Source organism: Notothenia rossii, assembly GCF_949606895.1.
Source record: "Notothenia rossii genome assembly, chromosome: 5".
Lineage (NCBI taxonomy): Eukaryota > Metazoa > Chordata > Actinopteri > Perciformes > Nototheniidae > Notothenia > Notothenia rossii.
In genome coordinates this window covers 17,028,781-17,052,223 of record NC_136903.1, presented here as the reverse complement: position 1 = coordinate 17,052,223, position 23,443 = coordinate 17,028,781, and the positions used below count along the sequence as shown (strand labels likewise).

Sequence of the window (23,443 nt, the reverse complement as noted above, 5' to 3'; positions counted from 1 at the left end):
CTGGGGCCATTTCACTACATAGGACACTTGCATCCACATTGCGTGTTTTTTGTATATTTACATCTGTCTGTTGCACACATACCCCGGCACCTACACATTGGAAATATGCATGCTGAGGATGTACATTTTATAAGCATACTTTTCTATGAATCACAGAGCAGGAAGAGACTTCAGAGCGACTAAAATAGGATAAAGTGCCTTGGTAAAATTCCTCTCCCACCTTACTGCAATGAAAAACTGCATTCCTGATAAGAAGATATGAGTTCTCCGTGGTCCTACACTGTGTTCGCTGACTTATTGAATGAACTTGAGGTGCATGTTGAATTCTGCACTGTTGACTATCCCTTTTCCCGTTGAATAAATGCAATGCGCCCATATATTAGTATTCATATTTGTATATCTATATAGAGTTACAGACAGAGGCTTTTTATTCTGTGGTTTTTGAGTCTCTTGTGGCTATTCCTCTTTCTCCCTTCCCCCTCTCTGTTTTTCTCTCCTCTCTGTCTTTCTCTTTCGTCCTCTGTCTCTGTTTCTTTCACTCGCTCCCCCTCCCTCTTTCTCTTGATCTCTCTCTCCTCCTCTCTCTCTTGCTCTCCCATGCCCCCCTCTTTTTCTCGCTCTCTTATGCTCTCTCTCTTTCTCTTTTTCCTTCCATAGCTCTCTGTCTCACTCCCTCGCCCCCCTCTCTGTTCCTTTTATATCCTCCTTGCTGAATGCTCTTCTCCTCTCCTCCCTCAACTCTGTCTTTTCTCCTTTATATTCCGTCTTCTTTTTTTTTCAAGCTCTCCCCACACTCCTTTCTCCAATGTTGTCTCCAAGCAGAGCTATTTCATTGCTAATATTCTGTCTTTCCATTTAGTACCCCCACTACAAAATGGGGGGGGGGTAATCTTTTATTTAGTTTTTTTTTTGCTTTGGCCATCTCTGCATCCTGTCTTGAGGCTTTTGTTAGTGTGATTTGTTGAGTGAATTTAAGACTTGATTTGATTAAATATACAGGGAGGAAAAACAAACATGCAAAGCCAACGTGGAATGCATTAATATCGAAAACAAATGCAGAATATGCTGCAGATTAATGTTTGTTTATTTGCTTGAAGTTGCATGTGATTCACCTATAGTCTACCTTGTCTAATCATATATGCCTCACATCTAAAGTTGCTCTCCTTCAGCAGTGACTGAGGCAATGCTGATAAAGACTGAAGCTTTGTCGTTGTGTTTTTTACTTTGTGTTCTCCTGTCTGTGTGTCCAGTCTGTTCTCACTGACCTTAATGGAAGAAGCTGGAGGCGGGCGACTTGGGTGTGGCTGCTTTTATACAGTTGTGTTATTTTCCATCTGCATTTCTTAAATGTAAGCAGTATGAGTGTGTACTGTCAAAAAGCCTGCTGTTGTTTTGTTTTTTGAAAGCTTAATTACAGCAGCTAATCATGCTTGAGACTTACTATTATATCAGCATGCCGTGCAGAGGTGAGGCGGATCCGGATCTGGAAATAACAGAAGGTGTGTGGGTTTGCTGCCTTAGACACGGGTCTGAGAGGCATGGCCGTCTAAAACATCAGTGCAATAACTCTAAGTTCAAAACGCAGAGCAAACCGATTCCTCTCTTTCCTTTTCTCCGTTTCTGATCAGAAAAAAAAAACCCTCACCTGAACGCTGTAGCTATAACAACCCTATACACACACACACCTACAAAGCTCCCGGTTTGCCTGACAGTGAAAGGATGTTGAATTATAGCCATCGCCTAGCACAGCGGCTCACACACAGTCAGGTTGAACTCGGGCTGTATGCAGGCTGTCACTGGGCTGGATGAAGAAACAGCACTGACAATGTGAGGGTGTGTGGATATAGAGCAACTTGCAGAGGATATACAACTAAATGTACCAGGATTATTGTCATTTTGCCTTCCTAAAAGTGTGTTGTCACCTTTGTTTTAACCTAAAAAAATCAAGAAAAAAGGGAGTTGTCATCAGCCCTGCAGTTTTTTGATTCATTGAGCTTTTCTCAGGGGTAAAACAGACAGCTGTAAGCTAAATATGTCCCCCCTCTTTCTTTTTCTCTCCCTCGCTCTCTGTCTTGCTCTCTTCCTCTTTCTGAAAAAAAAGAAGTTATAACTTTGACCTATATCACAGAGAGGATGTGACACTGCATGGTTGTCCTCCTATAGATAAACAACACACAGAACAAGGCCGGGGTTTAAAAAGCGGTCAGGGTGGTAGAAATACAGTAAGTCGTACGGACACGGGTGTCAGTAGTGTGTTGTTTCAGGGCTGGGGGGACTGAAAGCCTGTTGGTGTCAGTGGTGTGTGTGTGCTTGTCCCTGATCTCAGACATCAGACGAATGCGCACATGCAACCGCGCACAAACACTCATTTGAAATCCCAGTTGAGGGTTATACTCTCGAGAGCATGGCAATGGTTTACTTCCCTTTTACTCTGTCTCTTTCTCTATGCTCTTAGGAACCTGTATAATCTAAGAGGTGACATTTAACGCTCATTATCCAGCGTAGCCTTTCCCGCTATTAGTTTTCCGTGCCCCCCCCCCCCCCACCGCCACACAGACACACACACACACACACACACACACACACACACACACACACACACACACACACACGCAAATGTACCCCAAGTAAATGGACAAGCGAGCAGGTTTTTGCTGTTATGAAGATTCAGGCCTGGAAAGGAGCCAGTGTATTTCTTCCCCAAACTTTTGTTGTCTGTGTCTTCTTCATTTCCCCCATAGGCTAGTTCTGTGTTGTTTTATGTACGTGTCCCTTGTTGTTTCTTCCATGTGGTTTCTTTGTCTTTCAGCCTCTTATCTCTTTGTTTCTTCCCTTGCTCTCCTTCTATTTTCTCTCCCATTCTCTCCCTCGACTTCCTGCTATCTCTCCCCCTCACTCACACCCTCACTCAATCTTTCTCTTTTCTCTCTGCCTCCCCTCCCTCACGCTCACTCTCATTCCCTATCTCTCCCTCCTCCCCCCTCTCCGCTCCCCTTTCTCTCTATCTTTCTCATTCTCGCAGCACTCCCAGCCGCTGATGATTGATCAAGGTTTTCAAGGTTTGCCCTTTCCTGTTATTTAGTAGGAAATGTTTATGCACAGTCCTCAGCCTTACAGTCACAGTTGGCATGTGTCCACACAGTGTTTGTCGCGCTTGCCTGCACCTATACACTCGTTTCTCAAACACACTTTCTTTTTGTGTTTCTCCCCTCACATGTTTACTAGTTAAAATAGTAAGGTGGGCTGTGGTACAAAAGAATACCTGTCTAATGATCAGGATCATCTTCAGTACTTAAGCACACAACCTGTACTTAGCCCGCAGGTACTCTGCCGCACTGTTCCTCAACACAGGCTGAAAGAAATCTGGAAGTTCAATAGTTAATGTCTCCCCTTGCTGTTTTTCCCTTTCCTCACTCTCTCCGTCTCTCTATCTCCTTTCCTCTCTTCATTCCCTTTACTCTCCCTCCCTCCCTCCTCCTCCTCCTCTTCTTCATTCTGCACCCCCCTTCCTTTTTCTCTTTTCTCTTGCTGATGGACTCTTCTTTTTTATTTTCACACTCCACCATCCCCCCTTTTTTTTCTTCTCTTTTTCTCTTCTTTCTTTTCACTGCATTTTCTTTCAAACCTTCCTCTATCTCTCTTGCCATCCCCAACCAGCCTCCCCCGTCTCCACCAGCCCCCTCCCCTGCTCTTTCTTTTCTCTCTCTTTTATTCTTTCTTTCTCTTTCTTTTGCCACATCCTTTCTTATGCCTCAGCCCCCCCCCCTCCCCCGTCTCTCCTTTCCCTTCTTCCTCCTTTTTTGCTGCATTCTCTTCTTCCCTCCCCCACACCGGCTCTCTTTCCTCTTTCCCTTTTTCTTTCTGTCTCTCTCAACCCCCCCACCCCTACCCCCCCTCCTCCTCCTCCTCCACCTCTTCCTCCACTCAGCTTCACTCCCCCTCCCTCTGCTTCTTTCTTCCTTATTCTTTCTCCCCCACGTCTGTCTGTCTCCCTCCCTCTCTCCTAACTGCTTTTCTCTCCTTTCTTTCTCCTTCTCTTTTCTTTTGTCACTCAATTTTTGTTCTCTTCTTCTGAATTTCTCAGACAGTATACTTCAGGCTGTCTCAATAGTTAATTAGTTTGAATCAAGAAATAATGGCAGCTAACTACACGGTCTCAAGAAAGTTAAAATGTTATTTCTCCGAGATTATCTGTCAGACTGTTGTGCTGCTGACAGACACACCCCCACCCATAGTCTCTCTTAGTGTTTGTGTGTGTTGTGAAAGTGTGTACGTGCCTCTATGTGTGCCTGCATACATACATATAAACATGTTTGTGCGTGCGTACATATCCGTGTGCACGCACAGCGAGAAATTACTGATTAGATTTTTATGGCTGTTTGTGCGTTTGAGCACACGCTCGTAGAAAAAAGGAAATGCAAAGTATAAAGTGTGATCAAGAAAAGATAGAGCTTGTGTCTCTGTGCGCCTTCAAGAGAAATGTGTGTTGAAGGGTCATGCTGAATTGTATGTAGTGAGAAAGGGAGATAAGATGTGTGTGTGTGTGTGTGTGTGTGTGTGTGTGTGTGTGTGTGTGTGTGTGTGTGTGTGTGTGTGTGTGTGTGTGTGTGTGTGTGTGTGTGTGTGTGTGTGTGTGTGTGTGTGTGTGTGTGTGTGTGTGTGTGTGTGTGTGTGTGTTTGTAAGAGAAAAGAGGAGAGAAAGAGAAGTGAGATGGGAAGGAGAGGGTGGGAGGAAGAGAAAGAAATGGGGTGATGCTGTGTGTGTGTATATGGCGGGGTGGAGGGCTGGTGGAGGGAGGAGGGGGGGGGGGCAGGCATAGTCAGTTCTGATAACAGCAACAGTAGGAGGAGGATGAGCCGTGGGACCGCCCCACTCTCTCACAGATATAAATAGGAGGAGGATTTTTTTACTCCACTCATTTCTCCTGAAGGATGAGATCCCTGAAACACCTCAAACATCACTCCAGGAACAATGTGGTGAGTTTGTAACCTAAAGATGTGTTGCTGCTGAGGGTCTGGAGGGGTTGGTGGCTACTTGTTGGCAGTTTAGTTAGTTAGGTATTTACACACATTTGTCTGGTTGCGAGTGTGACGGGAAGTGAGATTACTTTTCACATTCATATAAGTGGTGCTGCAGTGGGAACATCTTTTCAAAAAGAGATAAGAGTTGTGTTTCTTATTTCTGCCGCATGTCTTCTGCCGCTGATCTAATTGTTTGTCCTTAGGTGTCTCTCAGATGCAACTTTAAATGTGAAAGTACAGACTCTTGCAATTACTACCTTCTCTTTCTCCTTGTCATTTGTCTCTTTTTCTTTCATTTTGTCAGCCTTTCATTTTGCTGTGCTTTTTCTTCTATCTCCGGCTTCCTCTCCTTCCCTCCCTCCCTCCTTCCCCTCTTTCTCTCTCACTCACTCAGTCACTCTGTCTTTCTGTCTTTCTCTGCCCCCCCTCCACCACCCCCCCCGGCACACCCCCTCCCTCTCCTTTTCCTTTCTCTCTTCCCTCCTCTCACATGCTCACTCAATCTCTCCTTCCCCTCCCCTCCCCTCCCTCTCCTCCCCTCTTTCTTTATCTTTCAGCCCCTCCATCTCATTTCTCTCTCTGTCTCCCTCCCTCCACTCCTCCCCCGCCCACAGCTCTTTCTCCTTCTCTCCATACCTCCCTCCCTCCCTCTCTTTTCTCTCTCACACACACATGCTTTCAAATACACACCCAGTCTCTTTCCTTTTCTTTCTCACAAACACACAGTCTGTCTCTGTCTGACTACTTTAAAAGCAGTAATTATAAATGACGTGGTTATCAGGGCATCCAGGTCTACTCTCCTCTCCCAACACAGACACACACTCACACCTTTATTCCTGCTCTATCTCTTCTTTTTCTCTTTTCTCTATCCACTCTTTCTCTCAGTATTGTGTCAGAAAAAGGAAGCAGTTATTGCTGGTGCCTATTGCAAAGAGTGAAGATCAGAGTGTAGTCTGACAGAAAGTAGGGGTCAGAGAGGTTCTCTTTATATATTTCCTATAGCTCAGATCCATGCTAAGAAATAACCTGAAACAAGTGGACTACAATATTTGCTTCTCCTTTATCACAAACAGACAGACATGTTGTATAAAAATGTCTTCCTCTTAGTTTCACTGTTCCGCTTTTAAAGGCGGTGGTGTAAACATGTGCATTTGGGTCCGAAACACTTCCCAACCATACAATTATGTTAGCGAGTCTTATGCATCGGTCTGGAATATAGAGTGAGCTCGAAGCTCAATCGAATGTCTGTTATGGATATGAGATAGCCTGGTAGCATATATCATCTTGTTAAGGAAGCCCGGTGTGGCGGGCATGTGAAGTCGGCTACGGTGAGTGTGAAGCTGAGCCACTTTGCTCCTCATGAATGGGACATATAGCACCAGCGATGAGCTGACTTGGGTCAGCCCGGCTGCCCCGGGACCCCAGAGGAAGTGCTGAGGACAGTCCACGGAAGTCGACTTCCTGGCTGGACCTGCATCCCTTGTTGTGTTCTTATTATTCTAAAGCCTGTCAAGGAAGGAAGCAGGGTGCTAACACAGATCTGCCTTATCTCCTCAATCAAATGTTCAGTGGATTTAGAGCAAAGAAACAAGGCATGGAGCGAATGCGGCTGAAGAAACATTACCTTTATACTATTTTTGAGTCTTAGGAGAGGAAGATTTTAAAGCTTCTGCTGTAAGTCTGGATTTTTAAACATTGAATCATAGGGTAATAATTCCAAAATTCTCAAACATAAAAATCTTTGTTGGTATTAATAGGAAGCTTACCAATATCATGAAGCTACATCGGGGAAATGAGGTTATATGAGGAAACATTGTGTAAGGCAGGGTTTGTAGCAACTGAATAACAAAAAAAAATGCTGTAACATTATTTCTCCAAGATCATTTTAAAAGATGTGTGTTCATGTGTTTTCTTCTAGGAGGAGGAGAGTAGCCGCTTGGTGCGGACCTACCCCAAGATGACTGAGGGGACCTATGCCAAGATGACTGAGGGGACCTATCCCAAGATGACTGAGGGGACCTACCCCAAGATGACTGAGGGCCACAACATGGATGTGGGCACACAGACGGAGCCTGTGGTGGTGTTATCTCTGGCTCAGGCTGCCGTTCTGGGACTCATCTCCCAGAATGAAATCTTTGGGGCCACCATTGCTCCTAATGGCTTTTACACGGGGGAGTCCAGAGAGTGTCCCCCTCCTCAACCTGAGGCAATGGAGTATGAGTACGCAGATCAGCTAATAGGGGCCAACGGGGACTACCTGGCTGAGCCTGCTGGGGAGCCGGAGCCCCAGCCGCACTGCAGCGAGAGAAGAAGGCCTGGGCCCCGTGGGAGGACCAAGAGGCCGAGGAGTGAGGAGGGTCACCCACACAAAGTAGCAAGTCCACAGGCTCAGGTTAAAGGTGAACGGCTTGACTCTGACACCCCTCCTTCCTGCATTCACATGAACAGCAGGCGAAGTCCTGGCAATTCTGAGGAACCAGTCACCCAACAAGCTTCTTTAAAACAGGAGCATGCCTGCGGAGACTGTCGAACATGTGTAAGAGATACACCCAGGCCACGAACAGAAGAACAGCCAGAACAGGAAGAAGAAGAAAACACTGGTCGAGAAAGCGAGAAGAAGGAAGAGAAGTTGGTGGTGGAGGAAGAGGAAGAAGAGGCACTTAACCTCAAGACTAGTGGTGACACTGGCAGTCCTGTAGAGGGCCGCTATTATGAGTCCAGTGAGGTGGCATACGAGTCCTCGGACATGGCCCTGCCAGGAGAGTATGAGGACAACGGCCAGGCCATGCTGTGGTCCGACCCAGAGGGACTCGCCAGGCGAATGCAGATTGACAGACTGGACATCAACGTGCAAATCGATGAGTCTTACTGCGTAGATGTGGGAGAGGGTCTGAAACGTTGGAAGTGCCGGATGTGTGAGAAGTCATACACATCCAAATATAACCTAGTCACTCATATTCTTGGCCATAATGGAATAAAGCCCCATGAATGTGTACACTGTGGAAAGCTCTTTAAACAACCGAGCCATCTTCAGACTCACCTGCTCACCCACCAGGGGACCAGACCTCACAAGTGCACCGTTTGTGAGAAGGCCTTCACACAGACAAGCCACCTGAAGAGACACATGCTGCAGCACTCGGACGTAAAGCCGTACAGCTGCCGCTTCTGTGGCCGAGGTTTCGCTTACCCCAGCGAGCTGAGGACCCACGAGAACAAACACGAGAACGGTCAGTGCCATGTCTGCACCCAGTGTGGCCTCGAGTTTCCCACCTACGCGCACCTGAAGCGCCACCTTGCCAGTCACCAGGGCCCCACCACGTACCAGTGCACTGAGTGCAACAAGTCCTTCGCTTACCGCAGCCAGCTGCAGAACCACTTGATGAAGCACCAGAACGTTCGACCCTACGTTTGTCCTGAGTGCGGCATGGAGTTTGTCCAAATCCACCATCTCCGACAACACGCTCTCACTCACAAGGTAATGGCAGCACTGAACTGAAAATGAGGTGACTTTGTCAACCAGGGTATGTGTTAAAACAAATCAGAATGCCTAGCCACATGCCACTGCACATACTTAACCTATATTCAAAATAGAAATTGTCATTTTAAAGACATAAACATCTATGTGGTGTTAAGGCAAGTACTTAAGCTTAACTCAATCACAGCCCTCTGTATGAATCCTCATAGGAAAATGGGAGGGTAAATTGCACACTTGCGCCACAGCCTTTCCTCTAAAACCAGTTGCTTTGTAAACATAGCCTTCAAAGGCCTTAGTTTTTTTGTTTGGCTCAACCCCCGACTTGCATGTGTTTTGTGTTGTGTGTAGTTTGCAGAGCTACTTCCCCTTGTGTCTGATGAATCACCCTGGTTTTTCTCTCCATTTCATTACACAATCTGTTTTATTCTATAGGGGGAACAACAAATACATTTCCATGGCATTTGCTTTTGTTCAATATTAAAATGTAAGTTAAATAATACATGTTGGGGAAAAAGTTTATTCTTTCCATTTATTTGACTATTTCCACTCCGTCTTTCAACACTTGGTGGGGCTAATGTGATTTACATGTGTTGGAACAAAAGCCAGAATGCAAATGCTCCTTGTGTTTTTTCCCTATGACTCATTCTGTATTTTCCTTTGCACAATATATTTAGCTAAATTAATTAAAAAAGCACAAACACTGTTTGTTCCCACAGGGTATGAAAGAATTCAAGTGTGAAGTCTGTGCTCGAGAGTTCACGCTGTCTGCCAACCTAAAGAGACACATGTTGATCCATGCCAGTGTCCGGCCCTTCCAGTGTCACGTGTGCTTCAAGACATTTGTCCAGAAGCAGACCCTAAAAACGCACATGATCGTCCACCTGCCAGTCAAGCCTTTTAAATGCAAGGTGAGTGAAGTAGAAGAGTTTTACTTTAAGAAAGAACTGTGTTCGATCGTGGACGGATACTGACTATTTTCGCTGTTGTTTCTCAGGTGTGCGGAAAGTCTTTCAACAGAATGTACAACCTCCTCGGCCACATGCACCTCCACGCTGGCAGCAAGCCCTTCAAGTGCCCTTACTGCAGCAGCAAGTTCAACCTGAAGGGCAACCTCAGCCGACACATGAAGGTCAAACACGGCGTCATGGACACCTCAATAGACAGCCATGGTGAGTATCTCCATTGATTATCCTTAATTACACCCTCTGCTTTGAAATGAATGAAACTCCTCTATGACATTTGAATTTGTTGATGGGTTATGTGTGGCAAATGTCCAAGTGGGACTGCTCTGTGGGCTTCATGTCGCATTATTGTCACTCAGTCTGCCCCTAATGCACTTTGACTCAGCATGTACTGAAATCTAGTGGCCAAGTGTTTTGATGTTTCTCTGTCACTTCCTCCCTGTGTGTTTAGTAAATATAGCAGTGCCTGGATTAGACATGCCTGTCTCTATCAGTAGAGACTGATACTGAGGCAGCTGTCCTCAATGAGACCATGTGTCTTTAGGAGGACCTGAATGTGTGTGTTACTGAGGACAGTGTTGGATTATATGTGTATTTGCTTCCTTCATCAGAGCCCCCACAAGAAGTAGAAAGCCAGGAGGACTACGAAGAGGAGAGCTTTGAATTCAGCGAGCGAGAAAACAGAGCTAACAACAACAACACACCAGACATTGCCAAACTATCTCAAATTGAGTATTACAGCACCTATGGGAAGGGCGCAGGGCGTTTCAGCTCCGCATGAATCATTGAAACGACCCCAAATTAAATATCATTGTGAACTCAAGAAAACAGGATTGGTTATTTTGCTTTTAAAGACAAAGTGCTCGGGTTGTTCTTCAAAGATGTGAGGAAACCCAGCAAACTGCACATTCGTATGCACTGGAATCATTTGTAATGCTACATTTGGAAATGTATACTTTTTACCTTATAACATCTTTTTCATCTCTAAAAACACAGCAAATCTACTGAATGACTATATTATATTCGAGCAAAGTGGACTGTCTTAAACAGGAGCATTTAGATACAAAAATGAATAAAAAACATAGATGTTGTCAGCTGCTTAAAATCAGGAACATCATCTGAGCCAAATAGAAAAAGCACATGTTTAGCTGAAAGCCTGGTGATGTTTTACTGCACTAACTCATTCAGACAATCCCGGTGTATCTCAGTCTGCTGGGGTAAACTAATATGAAGGGTTAAAGAAGGGAACAATTCATTTCGCTTGCCAAAGCTTATCAAGTTGCAGAGGTTAATGATTCACTTTGATTCATACTGTGATACATTAAATGAAGCCTGCAGAATGAGACGATTCAATTGGAATTGCAATTTGTGTTTTATTGTATATTATTGTACAGAACGTATCAGTCCTCTTGTACGTTGGCTGGTACTGTGATCAGTGCGTTGCACTAAGGACCAATGTGTCGACTTTCTAGGTTTCTGCATTAACAACCATCAACCTGTATTGATCTCTAGTCTATGAATGTAAATGTTTCTGTGGAATGTTTTAAGACGCTAATGAAAACAAAATCTAAATACCTTTTTCAACGGTAGAACCCCTTTACCAAAGAATCACATCAAATGTTGCAGCTGCGGAGACCAGGTCTGTTTTCCTTGCTGTTGTGTTGAGCAGGGACATTGGATTTCTTGGGGTCCAATCGTAGACCTCATGAAATTACATTCAGACCCTCCGTCCCCCACCCGCCCATCTGTAGATCTCCGCAAAAGATTACCACAGAGAACAGACTGTGGTACAGCCTCTTTTTCAACAGACCTCACCATTTCCCCCCCCCCATTCAGGCATTCAGGAGACAAGACTGCAGCATTTTCTCAAAGGCAATGCAAACCCTGCCTTCAAATTGCAGTTCTGTTTTTCTTTATGGATGAATCTCAACAAGACATGTCCCAAAAAAAAAAAACTCAAGACACAAATATTAAGTGCCCCAGTGTGTCTGCAAGAGCATGCCATCCATCATGCTGTACACTGGTCTCAAGTGATGAACGACAACCTCCCAACATGTGACAGGGCCGCGGACCTTGTGGAAAATGATTTGGGAAATGCTCAATATATTCAGTTTCCCAGTGCTTAGCTTTTCAAACTGCAAAAACAAGGTATCCATTTGCGATGTTGATATAGCGCATTTAAAATAAAAATGCTCAATTTTGTGAGTTTTTCCGCTTCGGTGTTCATTCCATCACATTTTTAGTGATGATATAAAAAGGGGAAGATATTCAGCTTAAATGGCTTTCTGTAATAGACATTAGTGTGGAGATAATGTTGATAGAAATGTATGTACAATGTTGTGTACCAGACAATACTGTAAAATAATAAATTTATTTACCTTTAAAATTGCTGACATTTATTTGCTTGCAGACAACAAAAACAAATACCAATATTGGGTCAAACACTGGTTTTTATTGGCGAATATGTTTGATCAGGTCTTCAGTCCTGCACAAGGCATTACACAATATTGAATACAGTACTTCACGTAACAAAAATAAAACCTTGCAAATAGTTGGACATAGTTAGGCAGCATCAGATGAAAGCACAGCACTATTGCTCGAACAACACTATAGACAGTACTTCAGAACAAAATGCGAGTGTATTTTTTGACCTTTAAGTTCAAAATGAGGTACAAAACCGATGAGTGACATTGCCATCTCCGAACTAGCTATATTCTACCAAGTCCTTTTTACTTGCCGAGGGCTTTATCCAGATTTGACCTGATGGCGTCGAGGAAGTCTGTGGTATTGACGTAGTGCTTGTTCAGCTTGACACTGAAAAGGCAAGACAAGACAAAGAGCACATCAGAAAATCTGTAACATACTTTAGGAAAAAAAAGACAATACTGTAGCAAAAAAAAATACATAACCTTTATTATTATTAATACTATTGTTTTGGTTAATAACAGCATCATCATTATTATAATAATTTAAGCATTACAATAGGCACGATGCAGGACATTAGCAACTTAAGGCAGAGTTTGCTTGGTACTACATAACTACTGTAATAAATAAATAACTGATGTTCTTTATTTTTACATGGAATATTGTCTTTATTGTCAAAAATATCAATATATAATAATGTCTCATGGATGAAAAGTGCATGAAAGTAATGTATGTAGTACAACTGCCGACCGTGTGCAGAAATAAGTTAGTGAACAACACGGCACCTACCTCCACCAAGGCTATGAAACCCTTAAGTAAGGGTTCAATCAAATAATTAACGCTAGTAAATCTTTCATCCCTACTTGGATCTAGATGGAAAATAATGCAATACACGTGTAGCCTGTTCTTCATCAATCATTAGGAATGAGCAAAAACGCACCCTTAATTAATATTTCACAATGTTATGAATCCTCTAAAATGTACTGGATGCACATTTTCATCTCGACTGAAACAACGGCCTAAATCTCTCAACCTCACTTAAATAGTTTGGAGTTTTAAGATAAGATACCCTGCTAAATTAAAATTAACAAATTCTGTACAAAAAATAATACTGGCTACAAATCTTACATATAAACACAAACTGAGGGCGTGTTTGGGGTGAGGTTTTAAGTTCCTGACTTAACACATGCTTGCAGTTCATGTGTCAATCTTTCAGATGGAGGTGGTTTAATAAAAAAGGGAATAGTTGCAGTCAAAGATATGAGAAATAAATCCTCAAATATTCATTTTTGGATGCCATTAAAGGCTTAATGTCCCAAAACAAAATATTCCCCAAGAACTTAATGGGTACATAATTCAAAATAGGTCCCCAACTAATGACGTTTAGTATGATTGATTCAACTGCAGACCATTTTCTTGTATTTTTTGGTGCATCAAATGTCAGAAAAACTATGAAAATGGCCATTACAATTTTCAAAGTCATTGTCTTACTCAAATGTAGCTCATAGTTTAATAATATACTCATTCATCAATTTTAGTTTGTCTTATTTGCACTGACTTAATAGTACCAATAAACATGTTCCGGCTGTGGGAGGAATAAAGAATTTCTGATTCTGATAAATCAAGATATTTGCAGATACTTTCTTATCAATCAACTAATTAGCTCAGCTATGCATCTTATTTCCCCCTCATGTATTACATAAAACACTTGAATGTACCAACCTTACCCCATCCTAAAGACAGAGAAACGTCCATAGCCATAAGGGATAATAATAGTTGCACCTTTTGTTCTACATATCTTAGGGGTGAAGTCCCACAGATAGTACCGTTCCTTATTTTTAGTGCTCTCTGGGGCCGAACCCTTCCTCACACCTTCAGAAGCCTCGCCTGGAAAAACATGCTGATGCAACCATAAAGGTACCTCCAGGACATTTTGGTTTGTTTTAGTTCAGAGAAAAAATATTTGAATCACCGATGACACCATTTAAACACAGTATGGGTTGGTTTGAGTCAGGACAAGTGCATATCTTCATTTCCTGTAAGTATAAGTGTTCTAAGATGTAGTTGTGGATGTAGCTCTGAGCATCGACACACAACATGGACTTACTTGGGCAGGCCGTGGATGCAGCCTGCGAGGTCCTTGGTCATTACGCCACTCTCAACAGTATCGACACAAACCTTCTCCAGGGTCTGGACGAACCTGCAGAAAAATAAAGACATTTAGAAGATGTTTCCGCCCAGGGTATGTATGATTCATTCAAAAACAACAACATCTCTTACTTGATCAGGTCGGGGTTGTTATCCAGCTTGCCGCGGTGCTCCAGGCCTCTGGTCCAGGCAAAGATGCTGGCAATGGGATTGGTGCTGGTGGGATTTCCCTGGAAGTGAAGTTGACGATAATGTTATAGTTTTTGGATACTACACAGTACTAGGATGTTGTTTTTAATTCTCATGAATTTATTTATTTACTATGGGCATCTAAATCCCATTCACAATTTTCACCACATGGTGGCAGTATAACCCCACAGATTACAGAGTCTGTTTGCAGGACCTTGATTTGGCTTCCCACATTTTCCATTTCAAATTCGTATGTTTTGTATATATAGATAGATGGCGCCGTTGATAATGATGGCTGGTTACCTTCTGGTGCTCGCGGTAGTGCCTGGTCACAGTGCCGTGGGCGGCCTCAGCCTCGACTGTCTTTCCGTCAGGGCACACAAGGACTGAGGTCATCAATCCCAGAGAGCCATAACCTATGACAAAAAGAAAGCAAAATTACACAAACGCTTATTTAATGCAACCCACATATTCTTAAGAGAAAACTGCCAAGTGCTGATTCAGTATTTTATTACAACAAGTTCCCAGGAATTCCCCAGAGAGTAGTGCTGTTGCTTTCCAAATATCTCACCCTGTGCGATGATATCGGACTGAACGTCTCCGTCGTAGTTCTTGCAGGCCCACACGAAGGCTCCAGAAGACTTCAGCACTTGGGCGACCATATCATCAATGAGCCTGTGCTCATACCAGATCTTCAGCTTCTCGAAGTCTGGCTTGTAGTGCCTGCAGGAAGCAAATACAACATATCACACTAACTGGCTTATTATCGTACTTTACATGATTTAGCTTTTTTTTAAATACATAATCTCGATCCTTTCCTAAACTTGCAATCATTTTGTAAACCATAAAAAGTACATTTTCTTAGTTCAGAAATGTTGACTGCTTTCTAATTAGCAATGAAATGCAAAAGGGTAGTTTAACAAAATCTCTTACAGATGTATACCGGTGAATAAAGAACAGAAGGCACTTACTTTACGTAGATCTCCTCGAAGATGTCTTTAAATCTGCCGTCATAGGCTTTGAGAATGGTGTTCTTTGTGCTCATGTACAGGGGCCACTTCTTGCCGATGGCGTACTGGAAGCAGCTGTGGGCAAAGCCAGTGATAGACTGTCGGGGGAAAGAAATACAAAACAGCTCATGACTACTGAAGCATTTTATCAGCAGTACAGAGGTTAACAACCTTCACCTTGACAAGTTCAAAGTCATCTACTATGACCTCTCATGTTGTTAAATCAAACAGACCTGTGCTGCTGAATGCAAACAAAACAGAAGCAAAGCCGGTTGAACAGAGAGTCGCTACTGCCAAGACAATTCTACTACAGGCCTTAGGCAGATTTGAACAGCAGTTTCCTTTAAGCATGAAGAGTTACACATTTTGGAGATGAAGTAAGGATAACAATTTGTATTCTGTATTTGTGTCAGGGAAAATATATTTCAACAAATTCAATAGAACGGGTCGTACACACTATAAGCTTTCCCCTGCTACAAAAAGATCTCTGTTGCAAACCAACATTTGTATTCTGACAAGCATCGTATCAAAGACTGTTTCTTATCTTTTATTTATAGATTTAGGAGAACATTTTCTATCAAGATTTCTGAATAGGACCAATTAAAATGTTGTGTTGTAGAATTTGAAAGACGTTAAGCTAAGTCATTTCTTATTGTAAACAATTCCCATTAAAGAGATTGGAAAGGTTTCTCTGTATCATAGAGCTCTCTAAAACAAAATGGGGCAATGGGGCAGACAAAAACCATTGGGAGATAAAGACAGGCGTAGTTGCTGCCTGTTTTTCTGTTGTTAAAGGACTTTGTTGACGTCAGCCTTATCAGAAGCGCACACTCACCTCATCAGTGTTGTACATGCCCATTCCACAGCCACCAGCGGGGAAGTCATAAACCTCCCACTCCTTGCCTGTACTCCCATCAGAGGGGGTGAAGATCATCTTGAATTTTCCGGGTTTGTCCACAACAAAGTCAGTTGCTCTGTACTGTAGAAGAAACAAAGTACACAAATGTTTGATCAATCCTGAAAATGCCCGGTTTGTTGTTATTTTGGGCACAAGAGGCGAGAGATCTATGACTGTAAACCAAAATGCTACAGTCATTTCAGCATTAAGAGGAGACTCACCTGATCACCGAAGGCGTGTCTGCCAATGATGATGGGCTGCGTCCAGCCGGGAACCAGCCTGGGAATGTTCTTGCAGATGATTGGCTCACGGAAGACGGTGCCGCCCAGGATGTTCCTGATGGTACCGTTAGGGCTCTTCCACATCTTCTTCAGGCTGAACTCTAAATACAAAAACCCAGAGGATGTAAAGGATATTTGAGATAGTGTTGGTGATATGAGAGTTTTCCTAACAATTGCATGCTTTAAATGTATTGGGCTGGATATTTTCCATCTAAGGAAACTATAGAACGGTGACACTGGTTCGATACATGTCCTTGGCTTTTCAGTTCACTCTCTCAACCTACATTCATGATATGTATGATGATAAAAGGTGAGAAAGTGAACTGCAAATAGCTAATATTTGTGTGAATGTGGCTCTAGTAGTTTTGATAACCTTTCATTTTAACATTGCCAATTAAAAATGTAGCATGCTCATTAGGGTGGTCCTTCGTGAGAGGTACATTTTTTAAATTTATTTATTTTAAGCTCCAACCACCGGAATTCGTTAGTCAAGAAAAGTCTCCGGGTGAATTGTATTCAAATTCAAACAACATTCACCCCTCCCTCATCAACCTTGAAGTTTAGCCTCACGTAGGGTGGTCCTTAAAATTGAAAGTCGGAAAGGAATAGAATGAATTCTGGGGGTTGGAGCTTAGACTTTCCGACTTTCAATTTTAAGGAGCACCCTAATGCTCATTGTATAAATTGTTGTTTGGAAACGGTAAGGAGGATGGACATTAAACTAAAACATCTCTGCAAAAATAAATACTAAATTGGACTTTGGGTACCCCGATTGTTTTTTTATGCAAATATTGTAAAACCAAAATCCAGAACAAGGTTTATAGAAGGTTAAATGAGATTTAACATTTATCTTATAATAGACTGTTTTAGAAACAACTAAACTAAGCCAGACTTTTAGCCATCATCAAGCCTTAGTTCATATTTTAAAAGTTAATAAACAGTTAAGATCAGCCCTGTGTTGCAACAAGAGACCCTCTTGACTACACCTTTGATATTGCTTTCAATCTAGGCCTGCAAAGCCTTTATCCAAATCAATCAGAGTTGTCTCCAATTACCAAATACTTTTTTTTTGCTCAGTGAAAATCTCCCAATTGGACTCTCAACAAAGTACTTTACAAAGTGCAGGCAAAATAATTAAGGCTGTGAGTCGATAGTACAAGTAAATGCTAAACTGCTCTGAAAGTGGACTGCTCCGACTACTACAATAGGTTGATTGCAGAGTCTTAGGCGGTGTTTACACGATAACGCTAACGGTTGTATCCGCAACGTTTCTCTTTCGTTTAGCCCGTTTGGCCACACGAGGCCGTAACGGAAACGCGGAAACGGACCCCGCAAACGATAACGGGTCCCAAGGTGGATAGATCTGCAACCGGAACGCTCTGGGGGGTGAAACGGCTCCGTGTGTACGCCCTATACGATCATTTCCTGATAACGACGAGCCATGGCCCCGTCTCTCCCACCCTAGGCTGCTCACTGCTGTAGCATGGTCAGTAGCTACTGCTACTGCTACTGACCATGCTACAGATCTGATGTTCAGATCAGATCAAAATCTACAGCTCCTCTACCACAACCATCAGCAACAAGTGGACATGGAGAATTACATGAACACTATTTACATACCTTCCACTCTGGCCTCGTCGGGGGTGATGGTGGCGCATTTAACAGCCACATTGTACTTCAAAGTGGCCAGGGCAGAGTCGATGGTGACCTGGTCGTCAGTCTGATCACGGTACGGCAGACCCAGGTCATAATACTTCAGCTCAACGTCAACATTGGTCAGGATGAGCTGAAAGAGGGAACAAAAACAGAATTAGCATCTGCATTTAACTACAGCATCTTTAATGTTGTTTTGTTTAGAAAACTTTATAGATCAGTTGAAGAGACTACATCAAATGACATTGAACTGAAGTAGTGCCTCCAAATGTATGAATAGTGTGTGTGTAATTTTCAGTGTTTGCATATGATTTATGAATTACACTTGCAGTGTTAGAACAACACAACTCGAAACGCATTCAGGGATTTTATCTCATGATTCTCCATGTTTTCTCCCGAGCCAAAGCGCCATCTGCTCTCACCAAAGGCAATAATCGAGTGACTGAATGAAACAGCTGCAATCCCCCCCCCCCCCACACACATCATCATACATACAGAATCTTACACATAACATTCCCTCACATCCACGTGTCAGTCTGTGATATGAAAATAGGAATCAGACAGCTCGGGGGACCTTCCTCTTCTGAGAGTCACCAGTGTGTGTGTGTGTGTGTGTGTGTGTGTGTGTGTGTGTGTGTGAGTGTGAGTGTGAGTGTGTGTGTGTGTGTGTGACTCTCCACAACTTCATCACCTTCTCTTTGATGAACTCCCAGATGATCCTAGTCATCTCATCTCCGTCCATCTCCACCACCGGCTGGGACACCTTGATGCGTTTGTCGGCATCTGCCAATCACAAATGGAACAGTTCATTCACAACAAAATGCTTATTTATTTATTTAAGGGTCAAAGACTGCCGAGCAACAAACGGGAAACATTGATTTGAAAATAAAGGTAGATCCTGTTTCGAGGATATCAGCAGAGGACAGACAACAGCGTTTTCTGCTTCCTCTGCATTTACCCAATAGTCTTTGTGCCTCAGGAATAGCACTGCAACTATAATCTCTTTCTCAATGTATCTACAGAATAGCATTTAATCAAATAATTGTTGAGTCAATTAAGCAGGGGGTATTATTTTATGTCAACCAGTAAATATTCAAATTTGACTATGTACTCATTTTATTACCAAAGTGCTTTTTTAACTGCTTTAACTGATATCATACCTGCAAAACTGAACAGCATATGGCTGGTACATTCTCAAAAAATACTGAATAATCTTAATCTCAGTCAAAAGAGGACATCTTGAAATGTCTTGTTTTGTTCCAACAAGTCCCTAAACCAGAGGTATGACGTTTTTTAAAGATTTTAAAAAGTTGCAGATTTTTTGAACATTGTAGAAGTTACAACTAGCAATGTTTGAGATGTTTGCTAGAACAGTGACCGATTATGAATTGCTGAAATAGTTTCCAATTAGCTTTCTTCTGAATAAACTGTATAATCCTTATTTGGAAAACTCACTTTTATTACCGTTATATTATTAAAATCATTTGAACTGGTCATATCAGGATAAAAACAACTGACATTCAACTTTTTATTGTCAAAAAAACACATATTTAATTACTTATTTATTCGAGCCAACATTGGCATTGGGGAGAATGGGCTCTTAACTTGCTTTTCAGTTGGTTTGACGTCGATTAGTATCTCTAATCATATCAGCTCTCATTGAGCTCAGTGTGTGTGAGTCCTGTCAGCAGGACACTGAGTGAATAGCAAAAGTTCAGGGGGAGGTGCCGAGTATCAAGTGTCTCTCATATTTTCCAGCCAAGTTAATGCTCCCCCACTGCTACCAAATAAAATAATGCAAGTTAACATAAAAGGAGTCTGGTAGAATCGTTACGCAACAAACATTTCCTTGTACTAAATATATTTAATAGAATGTAAAAAAAATCCATGCAGATTTATGGGGACATTTTGATCTTGTTGAGATTATGAAGCCTTGGCAACACCTGTCAAAACAGACTTGTGCTCTGTTCACATACTCCAAACGTGATGAGCCATGCCAAGTGCAGATACATGGTGTCCATTAAGGTCTGAAAATAACCTCATTCAAAGACGGTTGTGACCTCTATGTCACGATTGAGTTATTGAAAAGCATGACACGAGCATCAAGGTTGTATATTCCTGGTTGAATGTACTTATTGTAAGTCGCTTTGGATAAAAGCGTCAGCTAAATGCAATGCAATGTAATGTAATAATGTAATGACACAGATATAAATAATAAAATGTTGTATCTGGGACTAATGAGGTTTTTTGCAACCCTGGTTGATTGTTGACAGTAACTATTATGTATAAACATTCCGTCATTGGAGATGAAAGGGTTTGTTCATTTTTCAAGAAAAGATGCCAAATGTCCCACCATTGTATTATCAATTAAAGTTGTGCTTCTTTTCTTCATGAAGTTGGATAATCTTCAAAATAATTGTCTACCATTTGCTAGACAAGTAATCAATTTTAGAGAGTAACTTTGTGTTAAGTTTAACAAAGCTAATGGGCCGTTTCTTACCATTTCATAAACTTAATAGTAAACTGAGCAAGGGATTGGCAGATTAATCAACAGTGAAAATAATCATTAGTGACTGCCCTAGTTGTCATAAGCATGTGCTGAACATGGTAAAAAAAATCCAGCATGGTATGACCGACGAGCGCCTGTTGTGAGGTAATTTTCACAATACAGTCTCTTCTGCAGTGCATCCTGGGTGAATCTAACAGCTACTGTGGCTGGCACATTGTCTCTCATCTAACCTAAATCTGCTGAAACAGGCTGCACCATCACAGTGACGGGGGAGGGGGGCGCAGGAGGGAGCTGAGTTGGTTATGTAACCTCCGAATTCATCACAAACCGGGCGCTGAAGGGTAGGGTGAATAAAAGTCATGTGAATCCACCTGCCACATCCTTCACACATGCAGCCGGGATATTATAAGCCCGCCTCGTTAAAACAGCAACGTATTAAAAAAGGTAGAATTGCACAGGAAATCATACCTCCATACTAAGCTTGGCATATTGTCTCAGTTTTAAACAATATAATAAACACAAGAGCAGACTCAAAAGTTTGAAAACGAGTCAACAGCTTCTTTCAGTCTGGGCATTATCTTGACAAAGATGTGATACCATTCAAGTTTTGATACTGGTTAAAAAGCAATGCCTTAGTTTCAGAAACATTACAATATATTTGACTCGAGTACTATATTGCAATTATTGTACTTTTCTGAAGCATAAGTATTGTGGTTTTGACTCAAACAGTTTAAAAATGTGGCTAATTGCAGTGTAAATTGATCCATTTTAAAAACAGGAATTATCTGTTGAAAGCCTGAGTAAACAATACAATCTGAGCTACCATTCACTGCCAGCTTTCGAGTGTTAAGAAGATTTAAATACACTGTAGCAGACGGTATTTAAAACTAATTTGATAAACAAATTGTGTGAGGTTGGTAAATGACACTTTTTTTTACTATAACTTGTGCAATATAGTGCATATAAACTAGGGGCAGGAGGCCAATTATCATCTAAAACAATGTGTGCCTTGACAAGATGACCTCAATGACCTTTGTCCATGTCGGTTAACTTTAAACAAAGGGAGGCCAGTCTTAAACCCCTTCAGTTTTAATCCTATGCCAACGAAAGGCATTCACTACGTAAACAAAGTGACTAAAACCGAGCTGCAGACGAGACGTTTCTGAGAAGGTCAGTTAATCAACTGTTAAACTGCACTGACAAAAACATAGGAAGTTAATGTGCAAGGTCACAGAGTTCACAAACTAAAATTGAAAACGTACTAGTGCATTATACTTTCTCTTTGTAAAACTCACAGCCAAAAGGAAACGGCATGTTGGGCACTTTTATGAGGATTGTAAAACTTAAAAAGGGCAGGATATTACAGCAAACAGCTTCCATTAAAGATAATGCAACTTGTGACAGCTATAAAAATAAATGAATAGTTTTCGTTTCAAACCTTTGTACACTGATTTGCTGAGGACTTTTGAATTAAAACACTAAATAAAAACAGTGACAATGCTGCCACAGGTGTGTAGTGGGTACTAAGAAAGTGTTACCCTATAGCAGGAATCTGTAGGAGTGTAGGGGTTTAAAGTAGTGGAACTACACCTTTGTATCTACCTGAGACAATCCTGGTTGTGCAAACTGGGCTGCTATCATTCACCACTGACAGCTTGGTACACTACAAAGCTCAAATGACTCTTGATTCAGTCACACTCCAGAGACAAAGTGCCCTTCACCTGACCAGTTGCTGTGTAAAGTAAACACACACTGGTGTTGCTAGTTTGGGTCTCACAGTGACATTTGGAAGGAGTTAGAAAGTCCTGCTGTATATAAATACAAGGGTCAGATGTGGTAAAATAAATCAGTTTACTATGCTGTGGATGTAACCCTGATGGAAAACATTATGTTGGACAGCCGGAGATTCGGCAGCCATTACTCTCTTTAGCTGAGTCTCGTATGCAAAGCTGACCTTGGCAAAACTTTTGTAAGTCAGTGTTGCACTAATGACATGATGGCTGAAGAACAGCTCATCATTTTTTGGAAGGAACTTCGTTTTTGCTTGACATGGCTGCACTAAAACCCGCGAGGAGAGAAGAGCAATAAAATGTCCGCACCTACAAGGAAGAATCTTATTATTCATCCGTTGCCAGTTTTTAGCATTGCAAATTTTACTTTAATGGTTTAACTCTGCTTACAGTTGCCATGACAGCGATGGTAGTACTTTTTACCGTTAACGTTCCATTCATTTAAAACGTGAAAAGGCTGACTAACTGTTATTCAAACTTTAGGATGACACGAAGACAACTCTTTCCGGCTGCTTGTTTTCGGCCATTATCTCGTCGTTTTCAGCCACCGGATTATGTAAACAACTGGCATTAAACGACCTGGAAGCGTTTAGGCTCCTTTGCCCCAAATATTAATAAAAATTACGACTATTTATAGTACTGGCGTCTGCTAACATTGCTCCGTAGCTCGGTTCTCGGCTGTCTGGTGTTGTTAGCGACATTAGCCGACCAGCTACATTGAAATAAAATACACCATCTTAGGTCAAAGTTAACACAAATATGCCGAGGGTGACCCTGTTGATTTCTCTTAACTCACAGTTTCTTTGTTGCAAAGTCTGGCAGTTCGCAGCCGGAGCTAGAACCGCAGGGTTTCTGGAGAAAGCTGCGGCGGACTTCGGAAGAGAGCTGAGGACTTTCAGATATCCAGCCATGTCTGTTTGGCCCGAGTCACTTTCTGAGATTGACACTCGAAGAAACTGCGAGAAAAGAAGGGGCACAACGCTTCCAGGCTCTCTGCAATATAGCGAGCAGCAGGAGCAGCACCGCCCTTCTTTCCCTGCCGGCGGGACACGCTGGTTGCTACGTCAGAGACGCACACAGAC

At 42.3% G+C, this 23,443-nt stretch overlaps 2 protein-coding genes across 2 annotated transcripts; one reads left to right on the top strand and one right to left on the bottom strand.

The window, feature by feature from the left end:
* The first annotated feature begins 4,844 nt into the window (after positions 1 to 4,844).
* Positions 4,845 to 11,845, top strand: znf710a (zinc finger protein 710a). Its single transcript, XM_079682338.1, has 5 exons — positions 4,845 to 4,977; positions 6,941 to 8,497; positions 9,214 to 9,405; positions 9,492 to 9,666; positions 10,071 to 11,845. Exons 1-5 carry the CDS (start codon positions 4,933 to 4,935, stop codon positions 10,238 to 10,240), a joined length of 2,139 nt encoding a protein of 712 aa, XP_079538464.1. The 5' UTR covers positions 4,845 to 4,932; the 3' UTR covers positions 10,241 to 11,845.
* A 46-nt stretch (positions 11,846 to 11,891) lies between these two features.
* Positions 11,892 to 23,402, bottom strand: idh2 (isocitrate dehydrogenase (NADP(+)) 2). The gene is made up of 11 exons (XM_079682340.1): positions 23,158 to 23,402; positions 18,754 to 18,845; positions 18,030 to 18,195; positions 16,350 to 16,510; positions 16,066 to 16,209; positions 15,192 to 15,328; positions 14,792 to 14,943; positions 14,524 to 14,636; positions 14,164 to 14,261; positions 13,991 to 14,083; positions 11,892 to 12,273 (listed from the first exon to the last, which is right to left on the bottom strand). Exons 1-11 carry the CDS (start codon positions 23,270 to 23,272, stop codon positions 12,189 to 12,191), a joined length of 1,356 nt encoding a protein of 451 aa, XP_079538466.1. The 5' UTR covers positions 23,273 to 23,402; the 3' UTR covers positions 11,892 to 12,188.
* Positions 23,403 to 23,443: the final 41 nt, after the last annotated feature.

Bases quoted from the DNA above. Each gene is read 5' to 3' on its own strand.
- idh2 (XM_079682340.1), bottom strand. From the start codon at position 23,272: ATGGCTGGATATCTGAAAGTCCTCAGCTCTCTTCCGAAGTCCGCCGCA. The intron at 18,846-23,157 runs GTGAGTTAAGAG...TGTGATTGGCAG, and splicing joins GACTTTGCAACAAAGAAACT to ATGCCGACAAACGCATCAAG. The intron at 16,511-18,029 runs GTATGTAAATAG...TTTTGTATTTAG, and splicing joins CGACGAGGCCAGAGTGGAAG to AGTTCAGCCTGAAGAAGATG.
- znf710a (XM_079682338.1), top strand. From the start codon at position 4,933: ATGAGATCCCTGAAACACCTCAAACATCACTCCAGGAACAATGTG. The intron at 8,498-9,213 runs GTAATGGCAGCA...TTGTTCCCACAG, and splicing joins AACACGCTCTCACTCACAAG to GGTATGAAAGAATTCAAGTG. The intron at 9,406-9,491 runs GTGAGTGAAGTA...GTTGTTTCTCAG, and splicing joins TCAAGCCTTTTAAATGCAAG to GTGTGCGGAAAGTCTTTCAA.